The following is a 14,995-nucleotide window of genomic DNA, read 5'->3' on the forward strand; positions in this document are numbered from 1 at the left end:
GGAATTTAATTTCCCAGGTAGCACCATTTTTTCAGTCCAAGATCACATTTGATTGGTACTGAACACAGTCTGCAAAATAAACAAAAGCATGAGGACCTGAAAATTAGTTGTGAAGGTAAGAGCTGCAATAAATTAAAAATCACATGTAAAGGACTAGAGGAGAGAATTCTTCTATTACATCCCTCCCATCTGCGATTGACACGAGTCTACCAGCAAACGACATAAGCATAATCAAAAAGAGAATGTTAGATTTTACACAGCGCAATTCAAAAGGCATAGGCCATCTCATGAGGCGACGAATTCTACTATTCTAGATTTTTTGTAGCATATTTGACATACAACATAAGAACACGCACAAAACAAATGTCACGGAAATAAGCTAAAAAATACAATGGTTAATCAAAGATTTCATAGAGCTAGCATAACTTTTTCCCCATTCTGGAGAATGAAATAAAGTTAGTAATTCATTTTGGACTCAAAATCTGAACAATATCTTGTTCCAACAGCCCACACTGAAATGGATACGTATACTTGTCAGCGCTAAAACAATCCTAAGCTGTACAAATAGAAGGAATTCATAAGGTTAAGTCATGTCTTTGTCCATGAAAAACAAAACCCTTCTATAAAAATGGGGTTTTCAACCTTTAGGGGCACAGTATTGACAAAAGGTGAAGATGAAAAGATGGGAGTAATGGAGTCTATTGTCATATACAAAGTTCCAGAAGCTTGGCACCCAAAGGATTCAACTAGTGTTTGCATTGAGCTTTAACTTTAAATAGTAAAGCACGTGTGCAGAGTACGCTGGTATTCTGTTGAGCTGCAAGAGTGCTGAGAGAAAGTTGCATTTCACTTCATTTGAGCTGTGAACAAAATAGACTATCTGTTTCTCTACATTGGAAGATTGAAGTGCTCAAGTGAGAGCAAGCATGTAGCCATCAAAACTGAGAGCTGAGACAGCAAAAAGAAACAGATTCTGAAACCCTTCAACAGAAATGCAAGAACTTTAAGATTTCACATCTGGTTTCATTTCCATGTGTCTCTCGATCAATTTGTCCACAAAAGGTCGAATCTGCATGTGTTAAGCATCCAGCCCAAACTCAGTGACGATTGAAAGAATTGATGGTTAAAAGCAAGCAGATAATCTTTCCAAAATTAGGATTATTGCACAAATTTACAATAACTAATGCCAAAGTACCTTATTCTTCCGCTTGAAATCTAGAAACTCGCGAACAGTCATGGCTTTATCCGCATCTGTGGATTGCTCCATGACCTGAAATTCAATCCCAGTAACATAAGAAATGGACAAAAGTGTTGACAAAGGTATACTCTAGAAAGGAGAAGTAAAGAATTGACGGGAAAAAATCACCTTGGCTATACTTTTCTTCATTATAGCCTTGTATGCATCCCTATCTAGTTTCTTTGCCTTATAAAGAGGCATAAGTAAAGATGCAACATAATCCGCAACCGCCTGTTTGATACAATCTGCTCCTCGAGAATGACTTTTTGAATCATGAGAATGACTTTTTGAATTCTCTTTATTCACAGTAACCTGTGAAATTGAGCTGTCATTTGCCACTCCATCATGCTTCCAGCTGGGTAACCTTGAACAGGCATTTGAATCCTCTTCATGTTTCAAATGTATGGCTGGATTAGAAAAATCAGAACCCGCTGCCGCTGCTTGAGATTGCCACCTCTCTATGGCATGGTAATCTTTTACTCCCTCGCCATTAGCCGAGTCAATCCAAGCTTTGGTGTATAAACTACTGTCCACGGCAACACTTTCTCCCGAGTGCTCTCTGAAATTCAAATGGCTTGCGATCTCATTTGAATGACTCCGCTGTGACAGGTTATCAGCTGACATTCTGGAATTATCAAGGTTAACACAAGCAGCAGAGAAATCAACAGACCAGTCCCTAACTCTGCAATTTCTAGAATCAATCTCTGAAATACAATCTTGCTTTCCCGACAAGATACCACCAGACCGTTTTTTCCTAATATCATTCTCACCATTTTGTGAATATTGCTCCCGACTCTTAAATTTGTGGAATGAGGGTATCTTCGGAAGCTGGAGTTGCGTATTGCTCCTAACTTCAGCAGAAGTATATGCCTGCAACGAACAAAAACTACTGAATCTTTTGTGGAAACATGCAACCTGTCAAGAGACAGTTAATGATCTTTGGATTCTTAATCAGTTAATCGTGCATTATAATGCATGGATACTAGTACTATTTGATATACACAAATTTGATCTTTTAAAAACTACAAGAAAAACTGACAAATATCAATACAACAATTTATGTGTGAATTGTGCATTCTCTATAGTGTAAACTTGTTTCTGCTGTAAACATACTCTACCATCAATAGAAGTCAGTTTCTATAATTAAATTGTAATGTGGTACCTGTTTCTAACACGCATACAGTATTTTAGCACATGTTTATAGAAGTATTAATTGATTTCAAGAAGCGCAATAAACATACCAACAGATTATTAGATTAGTACCAAAGCTTCAGAGAAACAAACCTCAGCCGCGGCAAGTGCTTTGGCACGAGCAGCTTCTGCAGCAGCAATAGCAGTTTTTTCTTCCTCGGACATAACACAGTGGGTATCCTTCATCTCAGTGTCTATTGTTCCTGTCGAACCTTGGGATTTGGAAGAACTGATATCACGCCTTAAGTCATTTGCCGCTTGCTGATTCCCTTGCTTGCCATGTGATTTCTTCATTTGTACAATGGAAGCTGAATTAATTGCAGGAGTTAATATGCTCCCTTTATCCTCAAAAGTACTATGATGCATACTCAGAGGTGGTTTTCCTGATGCTGGGTCGTTAATTGATTTTCTCTTCGATATATCTCCAGCATTTGCCTGCCTTGACAGCTTTCGTCCTCCACTAGATGCCTTTTCCTTGCGGAAGACTTCAAGCCATACGCTAACCAACTGGCTTGCTATAGCACGAATATCACGGCTAGTATGTACACAAACTTTTTCCTTTACTGTTTTTCCAATGCCTACACCAATAATTGAAAAAGTTAAGCCAAAAAAGTGAGGAAACTGTGGATAACATATTAACAAGCCATTTGGAAGAGGGGTATATCTAGTGAGAAAGGGGCTTCTTATGTGAGAGTGAGGAACAATTATTAACCTTTAGATCAAAATAGATGGTTTAGATTAGAACACTCATTTTAATTAACACATGTGTCGCATAAAAAACTCTTTCGCATAAGAGCTCATTTGGAATTATCTTATGATAGATAGTAATTGTGATTTGTGAAGTGTTTAGAATGTCTTAAAGATTATTTCCCAAAATACCCATTAGGTGTTTTCAACCTATTTTCACAAGTTTTCCACTCAGGATTAATCCTCATTCCCTCTTCGAATATATAAATAGTTTATACATAAGCCTTGATAAAATAAGCGCTTACAGAATAAGTGCATTGAGTAATTCACCCAACTCTTCCTTAACATATAACCCCATCAGGACAGAATACTCTACCGAAACATAAACATATATATCACTAGATAAGAAAGACACCAACAAAGTTGATGTCAAACTAAAATTATTTTTTGAAACATAATACACATTTTCATGCATAACACATCCCCAAAACAATAAACATAGATACCTGATGAGCGCACAGCAAGTAAATCAGTCGAAACAAGCACAAGAAGACGCACACAGTGCCGCAAGAGTTGGGTGCCATCCTTCCCCATTGAGTCCTGTTTAAAAACATTAACCATGAAAATACAATTTAAGAAAGTATCTCACCAAAGATAAAGATGTTTTACTTTTTCATGGCAAAGGGGGCAGGCACTATAAATAAAATTTGAACAAATTTGAAAATAATACATCCAATGAGACAGTAGTACCAGTATCCATGAATTGAGAATGCTTAGCCCCCTTTTACTCCCAGCAAAGGACTTCAAGTTTTCAACAGGAAGACGTAGCAACTGTTTGGCAACATGCAAGCGCCCAGCATTGGTTTTTGCATTTAGGAACAAGTCCCTTAGTAAAGTTTCCCGGCTTAAGAGTCGAGCACCGTCCAAAGACTTCTTGTACAATATGTTAGAAAGCTGTGCTGCATCAAGTCTCTTTACAATGTCCCTAACTTCTTCTCTTTCAGTATCTGACTGTTTCAGTGCAGCCTCCACCGCCTCCACCTCTGCCGTATAATCATTTCCAGTGCTAAATAAGTCAATTAAGCGCACAGCCTCTCGGAGTCCACTCATCATTGCACCACCAACTGTATCCGGGTGCTCTTTGCAGGTTGCTTCACCAGCAAAAAACAGACAGTTATCAACTGGCCTCCCTAATATATCATAGTCTTCTCCTGATGCTCCAATAGCAACATAAGAGTAAGCACCATAGCTAAACGGATCCCTACCCCAATCAGTCACAACATATGCAACAGGATCAGGTACTGAAGCCTCCCCAAAAAGTTTTCGAAGAACCGTTAACGCATGGTTGGCGTGATCGGAAGAGCTTAAATTCTGACCATCTATGGCTGCTTTCCCAACCACTAATGCTATGAGGACCGGAGCCCCCACTGTCTTCCTGACATTCCAGAACATAAAGCAGTGGCCTCTTCTGCTTGTCTCCTCAGCTGTTGCTCCAAAGTAGTCAACAGCATCATCCCAAAACACACTTGGAAATTCCAAGACCACTTTATTGAGAACTCCAAATCCAAGACGCTCAATGGAAGAATATTTCCACGGGGGTAAAGGTGGAGAGAATTTTATAGTTTCAGCCTTCAAGCAGCCCAATGGAACAGTAATCAGAACAGCATCTCCAAAGAACTCATTGCCATTTGATGTAGAAACTTTGACTTTATTACCCGGGCCTGATTCTGTGCTTCCATAAGACACATTTGTTACAGCATGGTTCAAATGGATGTCAAGCCCTTCTCCTAAAGATTCGACAACAGTGCTGTAACCCCCTTTAATCATACAGTGAGCTCCTCCAAATCCTCCATACACATCGTCTTGATTCCAGTAGGGAAGAGAAACCTCCTTCAGCAGAGCAGCGCATCCATACTCCAAGTTAGCAAAGTGCCAATCCATAACCCTTCTTTCGAGGGGACTCAAGATCTCTTCCATTTCTCTGCCATGAATTATACCTCTTTTCGAACCAAATGAACCATCTGCGTAACTATTTTGTCTGTTATTTCTTCGAGAGCGTTCTAAACGGCGCCTCTTGAGGGCATATTCTAAACCATCTTCAAGGGACATTCGCATGGCCTGGTCACCCTTCTGGGCAACAAGCAATACCATGTCATCAAGAAGACTATTGTATTCAGCTTCCAGTGCTTCATCCATATCTACAGGAACTTTTTGTCCCATCGCTATGTCATATAGAGGACAGTCACTGTTTAGCACGGTCAACTCAAGACCCAACTGAGCACAAACCAATGCAGAAGGATCTGGTCTTCTCTCGGTAGCCACATCAGCCTCAACACCAGTGATTATACTAGCACCAAGATCCACAGGGACGGAAAGAGATGAGCGGTCTGTAAATACTCGACCCCCTATCCTACTCCTTGCCTCAAGTACAGTTACAGGAAATCCCAGACGTTGCAAGTGGCGAGCAGCAGTTAGACCAGCAGGACCGGCTCCAATGACAATCACTCTCTTTCTAACCTCTGAATCAGGGTTCACAATATCACCTATTTGATCACCCAAGACAGATTTAACACAGGTAGACTCATTGCTTTGCTCAGAACTGTTAACATTCCCGTGTATAATTTCACTGAATCCATCCTGAATCCCACCTTTTTCCTGGCAATCATCACTCTTACTTACTTCATGCTGTGTCATGTTTGATATATCCAGTGTCACCACATTAACATCCCCCCTGTCTTCTGTAGCATCAGTTGCCGGGTCTTTATTACCAACTATAAGACCGCACTTAACTTCTACAAAAGCATCTGATTTTTTAGCCTGACCAACAATAAAGGAGACTCCATCTTCAGAGTCAGCAACAGAAGCAGTATAACTTTCTTCATATCCTTTTTCTCCTACAAGTGTATAAGTATGCCTTGCACTATTTTCAGCATTGTCTTTTAGAGAAGCAATTCCAACATTTATATAACCCTGGGAAAAAAATGATACAGAGTTCCGGTGATATCAATATTGACACGGTATGTTTTTGCCCAAAAAGAAAGCTATTGTATGTTAATAATGACAAAAAACTGGAAAAGTATACATTTAAATGAGCAAATAAAATGACAATCCATAGCTGAATAACATGAGGAACAGACTTACACATTGATCAAGAAATGTGTAGATATCCCTAATAAGAGAAGAGCGGGGAGGTTCATCCTCAGAAGGAGTATTATGAACCCCACAGTCAGCAAGAAGCAAAATACGAGTGATATCACAGCCCCAAAGAGCTAGGATCTGATTTCTGCAGTATATAAATTAAAAGATGAAGAATTTGTTTTTTTGAATAAAAACAAAGAAGTATAATTTATAAGAAAAGGTTTTCCTTTTTTTAGCAAAAAATATCTGTTAAAAATAAACATAAGCCTGAAGCTGAATCCAGTATATCCTAGCTTAAGAAACATATGTATTTCACAGCAAAGCTAAGCCGTTTCTAAAGATGCTCACGTGAATCTTTTAAGATTCATTATTTAAAAGAATTTTGCTTGAGTGCAAGAAGCAAAAAGAAACTAAAAATTAAATCCCGTCAAATAAAAGAATAAATCAACACTAAAAGCTAATCAAGCAAAAAATAGCAACGATGATACTGTGCAACAAGCAATGTGATAAAATAGCAACAGTAACAAAGTTCTGAATAGAAATAAGAAACAATAAGTAAGGATAGCAGCCCGTGAACTTGAATAGAGTGAACATGACAGACAGCCCTCACAGCAATACATCCTTAAAATGTGAAAGTAAAAAGATAGCAATAAAGAAACTTTTTCAAAAATAAAAAAACAGCAAAGGAGAGAAAGAGAGATGCTATTTGCAATTAAATGAACGCAACAGGTAAGGAACTCATAATCATACCATATAAATATACAATTGATCATCAGTTAAAATCAGTCAAAAAAGGACTAAACTATTCAGTCGAAATTTAAGAAAAGTGACCATCTCTTAAATCTTTCAATTTCTAGATAAATATAGGAGGAAGAGCCTGGGCCCTTGCCCTCCACAGCAATGAATCATCAGAGAATATAAAATTCAGAAACACACAATGGCCAAATAGTGAAAAGGATTTGAATCAACAAACAGGCTTCATTTTATAACTGCTAACTTCCTATCCTTTTTCCCTCTTATTTATTTCCACAAACACAAAAACAAGGTGATAACTTCCCAATCATAAAAGTGAATCTCTAAGAGGCCAGTTACAGAAGAAAAAGGAATAAGTGCATTGTTAATTCGATTCACTGTCACAGTTGAAAATAGTAGAGTAGAGAAAAATACAAATTATACAATTTGTTTTTCTTATTGAAAAAGGAGTAATTACTAATGACATGTTCACTAGAAAATAGTCCATTTGTAGCAAATCATATGCTAAGAATAAATAAATAAACTTGATATGAAAGCCAAAAAAGAAATACCAGAACATCTACTAGTGTACCATAGTGATTGGCCATATATTGTTTTGTAGCCTGTTGAAGAACATTTAGCTATTTATTTGAGATTGCATTGTATTTGTAGGCCATAAATTGGGAGAAATTGAACCTACTCCAAACTTACAAAAGCATACCAAAAATGATAATAGATCCTATCATTACTGTTAATTTCAATGTGCACTCAACAGTTTAATATCTTTATTTCATGTTTAAGCAACCTAAACAAATAACACATTCAATCAACATTTTGAAAGGATGTAAAACCAAAATACACAGTGAATCATGTGAGCATTTGAAGCACAAGACACAGTGAAAACCAAAATACTGATACTGATGGAAGTAACCTTTCTATTGCAGCGCAACTTTTCCGAACACTAAGAATGGTGTAAGCAAATGCAAAGACTTGTTTGAAAATTTTAGTACTGACCTGCAATCTAAATATTCCTGGAGACCTCCTTTACGCTTTAAGATTTCCTTAAATCTTATTTTCTCAACTGGACCAGCTTCATGGGCTTTCAATCCGGCAGATACTGCTACTGCATCATTTTCAGACTCTTCAACAACATTCAAAGAACATTCAAGCTTCCCTCTTGGTTTAAGAATGCGCTCACCATCAACAACACCTTGGCTTTTAAGAAAAGCTTGGTCGTTTATTAAAACCTCCCAATCAACATCCCCTTCATACGCCATGTCTCCATGCCGGCGCTTTTTTGTCTTGCGGCGAATAACAGCCGATGTCTTATCATCAAAGTTGGCTACTTCAGACGCAGAGGCATCATTTTCTGCAGAATTCTCATTCTCTTCTGGAATTGTACCCGGAGGGGAGGCACCTCCAGAGCATCTCTTGGCATAGAAACAATCACCATTTGCAAGAGAAATATTTTTAAATGTATTCTTGGAAGGTTGAGTCGGATCTAATACCGAACTGCATTTTGGAACATAGGCATCAGAGTCCTTTGGAATATTGAGTGTTTCTGAAGGTATCTCTGGGTGATTCGGCTGAACAGCCAATTCAGATTTATTTGTTTCATTGGACACTGAAGGATGTAAACAACCACCGGAAAAAGCAGAATCTTTTTTCAGCAAATCACCTGAAACAAAACCTTGCACTTCATCCTTTGTATCTATAGTAATCTGATCACCACAACTTCTGCCAGAGCCAAACTTAGTTTCAGAATACACACCAGCATCTAATTCTGGTTGGCATCCAAAGAACGACATAACTCTATGTCTTGAGGATCCCTTTAATAATTTTTCAGAAACCTGATGATTATTTTCACACAGCATATTCTCGGATGATCTAGCCAACGGCTCGTAGTCACAAGGGGAGAACTTTTCTTTGTCCTTGGAAGTAAAATCACTGCATTTTGAAGGAATATTACACAATTCTACTTGGTCATCAGTCAATTTTTTCTTGAGCTCGGTCTCAATAATTAGAGACACCCTTTCCCCCATTTTAGGAAGAGAAATTGTGTCGGTGATTTCTTCAACATCATGCAATATAACAGAGCACTTCTTTAAACCATCATTGATAATCAATTCTTGTAGTTCGGTCTTTTGGTCAGAAGGAGAACAATCTTCAGATCGTACACAAGACAATGGCTGGCTATCTCCATAGCAGACGTTGGCTGAAAAACAGGGATCAGCTAATGGCCTGTCAGGAATGTTCGAATCGTGAATACCATCAGCAGTTTTGCTGGCACTTCTGGAGTCAGGGCTCAACCTGTCATTCAACTTCTGGCCCCCACTGCCACATTTCTGCTCTGAACTGACAGCGGTACAAGACTTGCTAACAAAATTCGATTGTGGTGTTTGTAACATTTCCGGCAAAGAATCTCCCATTGTTTCATCAGAAGAATGTTGCAGACCAGCATTAAGCAAAAAACAAACCCCTTTTTCATCTTTTGGAGTATTTCTATCCTCCTGTGCAACCAAATCACCATCAGACATGTTACCATCCTCGACTCCCTTCAGTGCCAAATCCATATTAGGTCCCTCTACTTTCATATCCATATCCAAATCAGAACCATTATCCCCACCACCCCTCTCCTCACATACACTGTCATTATTCAACAAAGATCTTTCATCCTCATTCTGGCAAGAAACATTCAAAGTAGACACATTCCCTCCCGCATCTCTAGAACCCCGATCTCTCTTAGGACCCTTCAATCTCTTCCTAAAACATGCTAGGGTATCCTCCATACCTCCCAAATCCTTTCGTTCTACATCAACAAGCCCCCCAATGGAGTCAGCATTCTCGCCTCCTCCATTACCACCCGCCTCCTCCTCCTCCTCCTCCGGTGCCAAGCAAACCTTCTTATTCACACCGCCCGGCTTCCTTGGTTTAAATATCAGCTCATTATCATCAGAATCAATACCATCCTCCATCTCTTTAGCCCTCTTATTATTATTCCCATAAATCATATCTTCACCATCCATATTTTCAACACAACCCTAGCTTTCCAACAAAACCTCAACCCCTAATTCAATTTCCCAATGCAAAAACACCTAATGCAAACCATAACTTTTCACTTCCCAATCATAATAAAGTTAAAAACCCTGCCTCAACCACAATCCTAATCCAAACATAACCCCAATAGATACATAATCAACAAACTTAAACCTAATCCAACAATCTCAACGCAAATCACAGCATAAATACTCCCAAACACAAACAAAAATTCCAATAATCTTAACTAAACGCTGCTGTTACAATCAATCAGTGAATGGAAGAGCAAGAGTGAAGTACATGTAGTGAGTGAAATTGGTTGATGAATGTTGAAGGCAAAACCGATAGGAAGAGACTTACACAGCAGAATACACGCTCTGTTGCAGCAGTGAGTAGATGGAGAGAGTTTGACGGAGGTGGAGTGTTCCTCGGCAATGGTGAGTCTGATGATGATTTGTAGAGGATGTTTGGGGGAAGAACCGTTTCTCTTATAAATTGTACCCACCAAGGACTTGTTTGGCTGAGGGAAAATAATAGTAAAATCAAATTATCAATATTAATCACTTTTCACTTTCAATCTACTACATTAGTATCTTCATTTGATTTATTTTTGATAGATTCTAGTGTATATTTACTTGACGTGACAAGATCTAGCCTTAGAAATAAATAAATTGATTTTTAAAAAATCAAATCTATAAAAAAATTAAATTTTAAAATTTTGATTTTTAATGGATGATGGAAGATCTTAGTGATACAATTCTAACTTTTGATTTTAGTAGTTTTATTAGCAAGACAATGACCGACTTTATAAAGTCTAACATGTTTTAACTTCTTTTTTTTAATAAAATTTAAGTTTAACATCACCACAAGACAAAAAATAATTTTTAGATGTTTATAAGTCATGCATGTTCAAAAATTTTAAATTGTGTAATTTGTTGTTAAATATGACATTCAAACTTTCACCTTAATATTAGAAATACTTCTCATTTTTTTAAATTTACATTTTATATACTTTATCTTACTTTTACTTAAATAAAAGTCATGCACTTTTAAGACTCGTCCTCATATTTCCAACCTCTTATTTAAATTCTCCCTCGATTCTTTAAGCATATTGATGTCATCTACAATAAACTTATATTTCAATTTTAACTCTTGGATGTGTTTTGTAAGTACATCCAAGTCTAAATTAAAAATGTAAAAGGCTTGGGGTTGATCCTTCGTGCAACCAAGAGTTATCGAAAAATCATACGTCTCTTCGCCCAGTGCCCTCCCACTAATCAAGATCACCTCATACATATCATGAATAGCTCGAATATAATCAATCTTAACCCTTTTTTTATTCATGAATTCTCTTAAGACCTTTATAGGCACTCTATCATACGCCTTTTCCGAGTCAATGAAAATTAAGTGCAAGTCTTGTTGATCAATCTAACTTGCTCAATTGCTCGTTGTAGTAGATAAATCGCTTCCATGGTCGACTTCCCAGGCATAAAATTAAATTGATTACCAGTATTTTAAGTCTCTTCATTTAGTCCTAGTTCGATCATTATTACACATAACTTCATATGATGACTCATAAATTTAATCTATTTATATTTTGCACAAATTTACTTATTCCCCTTGTTTTTATAGATCAAAATTAAAGTGTTTATTCTCTATTCATCCAACATTTGTTTTGTCCTTATTATTTGTTAAAAAGTTTAGTGAACCACTTAATACATCTATCTCGAAGACTTTTCCATACTCTAATAGGTGTATGTTGTCCAACTCAACTACCTTATTATTACTCTTCATTTTTAATGCTTATTTTACCTCGTGTTTTTGAATCTGCCAATAATTAAAATAGTTTTGATCCTCTTGTTTAATGTCTAGCATGTTAGAGTCTGGTGAGATCTAATATTCTTCATTAAATAAATTGTAGAAACACCTCATCATCTATACTTTATATCTTTTTCTTTAACCAAAACTTTGTCTTCCTCATCCTTAACACACTTCACTTAATTCAAGTCTTTTGTCTTTCCTTCTCTTCCCTTAGCAAACTTATATATTGATTTTTATTACTTCTTAATACCCAATGTTTGTTATAATATGTCAAAAGCTCTGATTCTTGTTTCTCTCACCACCTTTATAGTTTTTTTTAGTTTTTTTTATAATTTTCGCAAGTTTCGACATCTTTACACTTGGATCAATCTTTAAAACATTATTTTTTAACTCTAACTTTACTCTGAATATTTTGTGTTCCACCACCATGAGTCCTTACTCCTAGGTCCAAAATCACTCTATTCTTCCAACGTCTTTTTTTCTACTTGTCTATTTTCTTATGTCATTTTGTCACACGTATCATTTACACTTTCTTGTGGTTACCTCAAACTTCCTTTAAAGATCTTGTGCTGGAAATATTTTGTTTTCCACCCTTCAATATATGGAGCCTCATAGTGGCTTTTTATCTTCACTATTTTTCTTTACTCTTACATTCACAACCAATATTCTTTGTTAGACAGTCAAATTTTTTCTTGATATAACCTTATAGTCCAAGCAAAATTCTAATATGAATTCTTAAAAAGAAATAAATATGTCAAAGAATATGTAACCACGCTCCTGAATGTGATAGGATAATCATATTGTTTCATAAAGAAGGTATTAGTTATTGTAAGACCAAAAGCCGGAGAAAATCTAAAATGGATTCACCTTTCATATTTACCTCTCCTAATGTCATACCCTTCATGCCCTCTCTCGTATCCTCTCAATACACTTCCTCACTCCCATTTATTGATCTAATTTATCAAAGTATCAGATATTAAATCATAAGTTATCTAATCATTTTTCCTTTTCATACATCCGCTTAGTTTCTTATGGGGACTTATAATCGATCTTCCTAGAGACTAATTCATACCACACAAAAAATTAATCTAGATATTAAAGGTTTGCAGTCATCATATGATGCTTTATATGGTGAACACTTTGTCCCACTGACTGGTTGTTCTACCATAGAGGGTTATTTTTATTAGCACGACCTCCATTTTTTTCATTGCTTCAACTTGGTTTACTCACATGGTAGTTCAACTTTCTAATATTTTCTAATTGCATTGGAACATCTTCAAGAAGGTACATTTCATTGATGCCTTGCATTGAGAGAAATCATCTAGTTTGGATTTCATCATTAAGCAGTAAATAGAGCAAAAAAAATTGGAGAATGGTTCATATCATAGTTAAACATTGCCTCCAGAGACCCATGTAATCCAATTTTACGTGGATTATGCATGGGTTTTGTGAGAATTAGATTGAACTCTATTATGTCGAATGGTAGCTTTTGGTTCAACAGAATTTATGCATGCCGTCAAAGTATGTTCACATCTTGGTGTCGAAGACCTACATACTGTAGTCGAAGTGTGTTCTAGTATGTGGGTGTCGAAATTCTAAGGTTGTTAGTATTTTGATGTGGGCCTTTTTGTAATGTCCAGTTGTGTTAAGTTAGCTTGTACCCTAAGTTAGCTTGTAATGGGTATTTGTGTAAAAGCCCATTAGTTTAGTATGTTAGGTTTATTATAAGTAGCATATTATTCTTTCACCGTTGCATACTGCAAATCCTAATTTAGGGTGAGAGGATTATTTGTTATTCTTGTAACACTTGTAATCTTGATTTAAAGAGAAAGTAAAGAATAACAGTTATAACCAATTCCTTGTTGTTATTCTTGCTTCCCATTGTGTTCTATATTATACATGGTTTTTGGCATCATTTTTCACAACAAATTGGTGCAGTGAGCATGAAGAAGATTCCCTCAACAAAGTATGAGATTGAAAATTTCATCGAAGTGGATGATTTCGGTCTGTGGCACTTAAATATGAAAGTCTTACTGGTTCAGCAGGGAGCGACGACTATGGACGATGCGTCAACAAAAAAAGAAACGATGGCCATGATAGAGAAATCCCAAAGCACAATTTTGTTGAGCCTTGGTGATAAGGTTCTTCGACAGGTATCAAAGGAGACGATGGCATTAGGGTTATGGATGAAAATTTAAAGTTTCTACATGACCAAATCGCTGGTAAATCAACTCTACCTGAAGCAAGCTTTATATTCATTCAAGATGATTGAAGACAAAGTGTTGGTTGAGTTGTTGGATATGTTCAACAAGCTAATTCTTGATCTTGAAAATATTAATGTGAAGATTAATGATGAAGATCAAGCGATGTTGATGTTGTGCGCTTTGCCTGGGTCACATGCTCACTTCAAAGAAACTCTCTTGTATGGAAGTGAGTCTCAGACCTTCAAAGAAGTTCAATCAGCCTTGTATTCTAAGGATTTGAATGAACAAAAGGATCATAGAACTTTGACGGTTGGTGAAGGTTTGGCCGTTAAGGGAAAATTCTTGCGAAAGGATGGTAAGTTTGACAAGAAGAAAGGTAAAAGTCAGCAGAAGTCTTACAATGGCAAAGCATCTGGTATTCGATGTTATCCTTGTAAGAAGGAGGGTCACACAATAAAGTTGTGCCCTAAATGCCTGAAAGATCATGGAGGTAAGGATAATGGCAATGCAAACATTGTTCAAGATGATTTAGAATCATTTGATGTTCTTGTGGATTCAAGCAGTGACTCGAGTAAGTAGTGGATTATGGATTCAGGTTGCACTTGACACATGAATCCAAACAAATACTTGTTTGAGGAATTATGTGATCAAGATGGTGGGTATGTATTACTAGGAAACAATAAAGTTTACAAGATTGCAGGTGTTGGATCTGTGAGATTCAAGCTCCATGATGAATCAACATGGTTGTTGACTAAAGTCAGGTATGTTCTTGATTTGAAAAAAAAAATTGATTTCTATTGGTGAATTCGACAAGAAAAGGATATGTTTTCCAAGGATATAAAAGTATCTTAAGAGTTATGAAGGGGTTGAAGGAAGTCTTGAGAGGCGTGAAGAAACAAGGCTTGTATACCCTTGAGGGTGAAGTTGTAAGTGGTTCAACAAATGTTGC

The 14,995-nt window shown here is 36.8% G+C and overlaps 1 protein-coding gene across 1 annotated transcript; it reads right to left on the minus strand.

Moving 5' to 3' along the window:
- Positions 1-375: 375 nt before the first annotated feature.
- On the minus strand, positions 376-10,559 carry LOC131660244 (lysine-specific histone demethylase 1 homolog 3-like). Its single transcript, XM_058929438.1, has 8 exons — positions 8,000-10,559; positions 6,257-6,398; positions 3,866-6,085; positions 3,622-3,715; positions 2,522-3,006; positions 1,367-2,107; positions 1,196-1,270; positions 376-1,069 (listed from the first exon to the last, which is right to left on the minus strand). The coding sequence occupies exons 1-8, from the start codon at positions 10,009-10,011 to the stop codon at positions 1,004-1,006; spliced, it is 5,835 nt and encodes a 1,944-aa protein (XP_058785421.1). The 5' UTR covers positions 10,012-10,559; the 3' UTR covers positions 376-1,003.
- Between the last annotated feature and the right edge of the window lie 4,436 nt (positions 10,560-14,995).

The sequence above is a fragment of the Vicia villosa genome, linkage group LG3 (assembly GCF_029867415.1).
Source record: "Vicia villosa cultivar HV-30 ecotype Madison, WI linkage group LG3, Vvil1.0, whole genome shotgun sequence".
In the NCBI taxonomy this organism is placed as follows: Eukaryota; Viridiplantae; Streptophyta; class Magnoliopsida; order Fabales; family Fabaceae; genus Vicia; species Vicia villosa.

Bases quoted from the DNA above. Each gene is read 5' to 3' on its own strand.
- LOC131660244 (XM_058929438.1), bottom strand. From the start codon at position 10,011: ATGGATGGTGAAGATATGATTTATGGGAATAATAATAAGAGGGCTAAA. The intron at 1,271-1,366 runs GTGATTTTTTCC...ATTGAATTTCAG, and splicing joins TGAAGAAAAGTATAGCCAAG to GTCATGGAGCAATCCACAGA. The intron at 1,070-1,195 runs GTACTTTGGCAT...TAACACATGCAG, and splicing joins ATTTCAAGCGGAAGAATAAG to ATTCGACCTTTTGTGGACAA.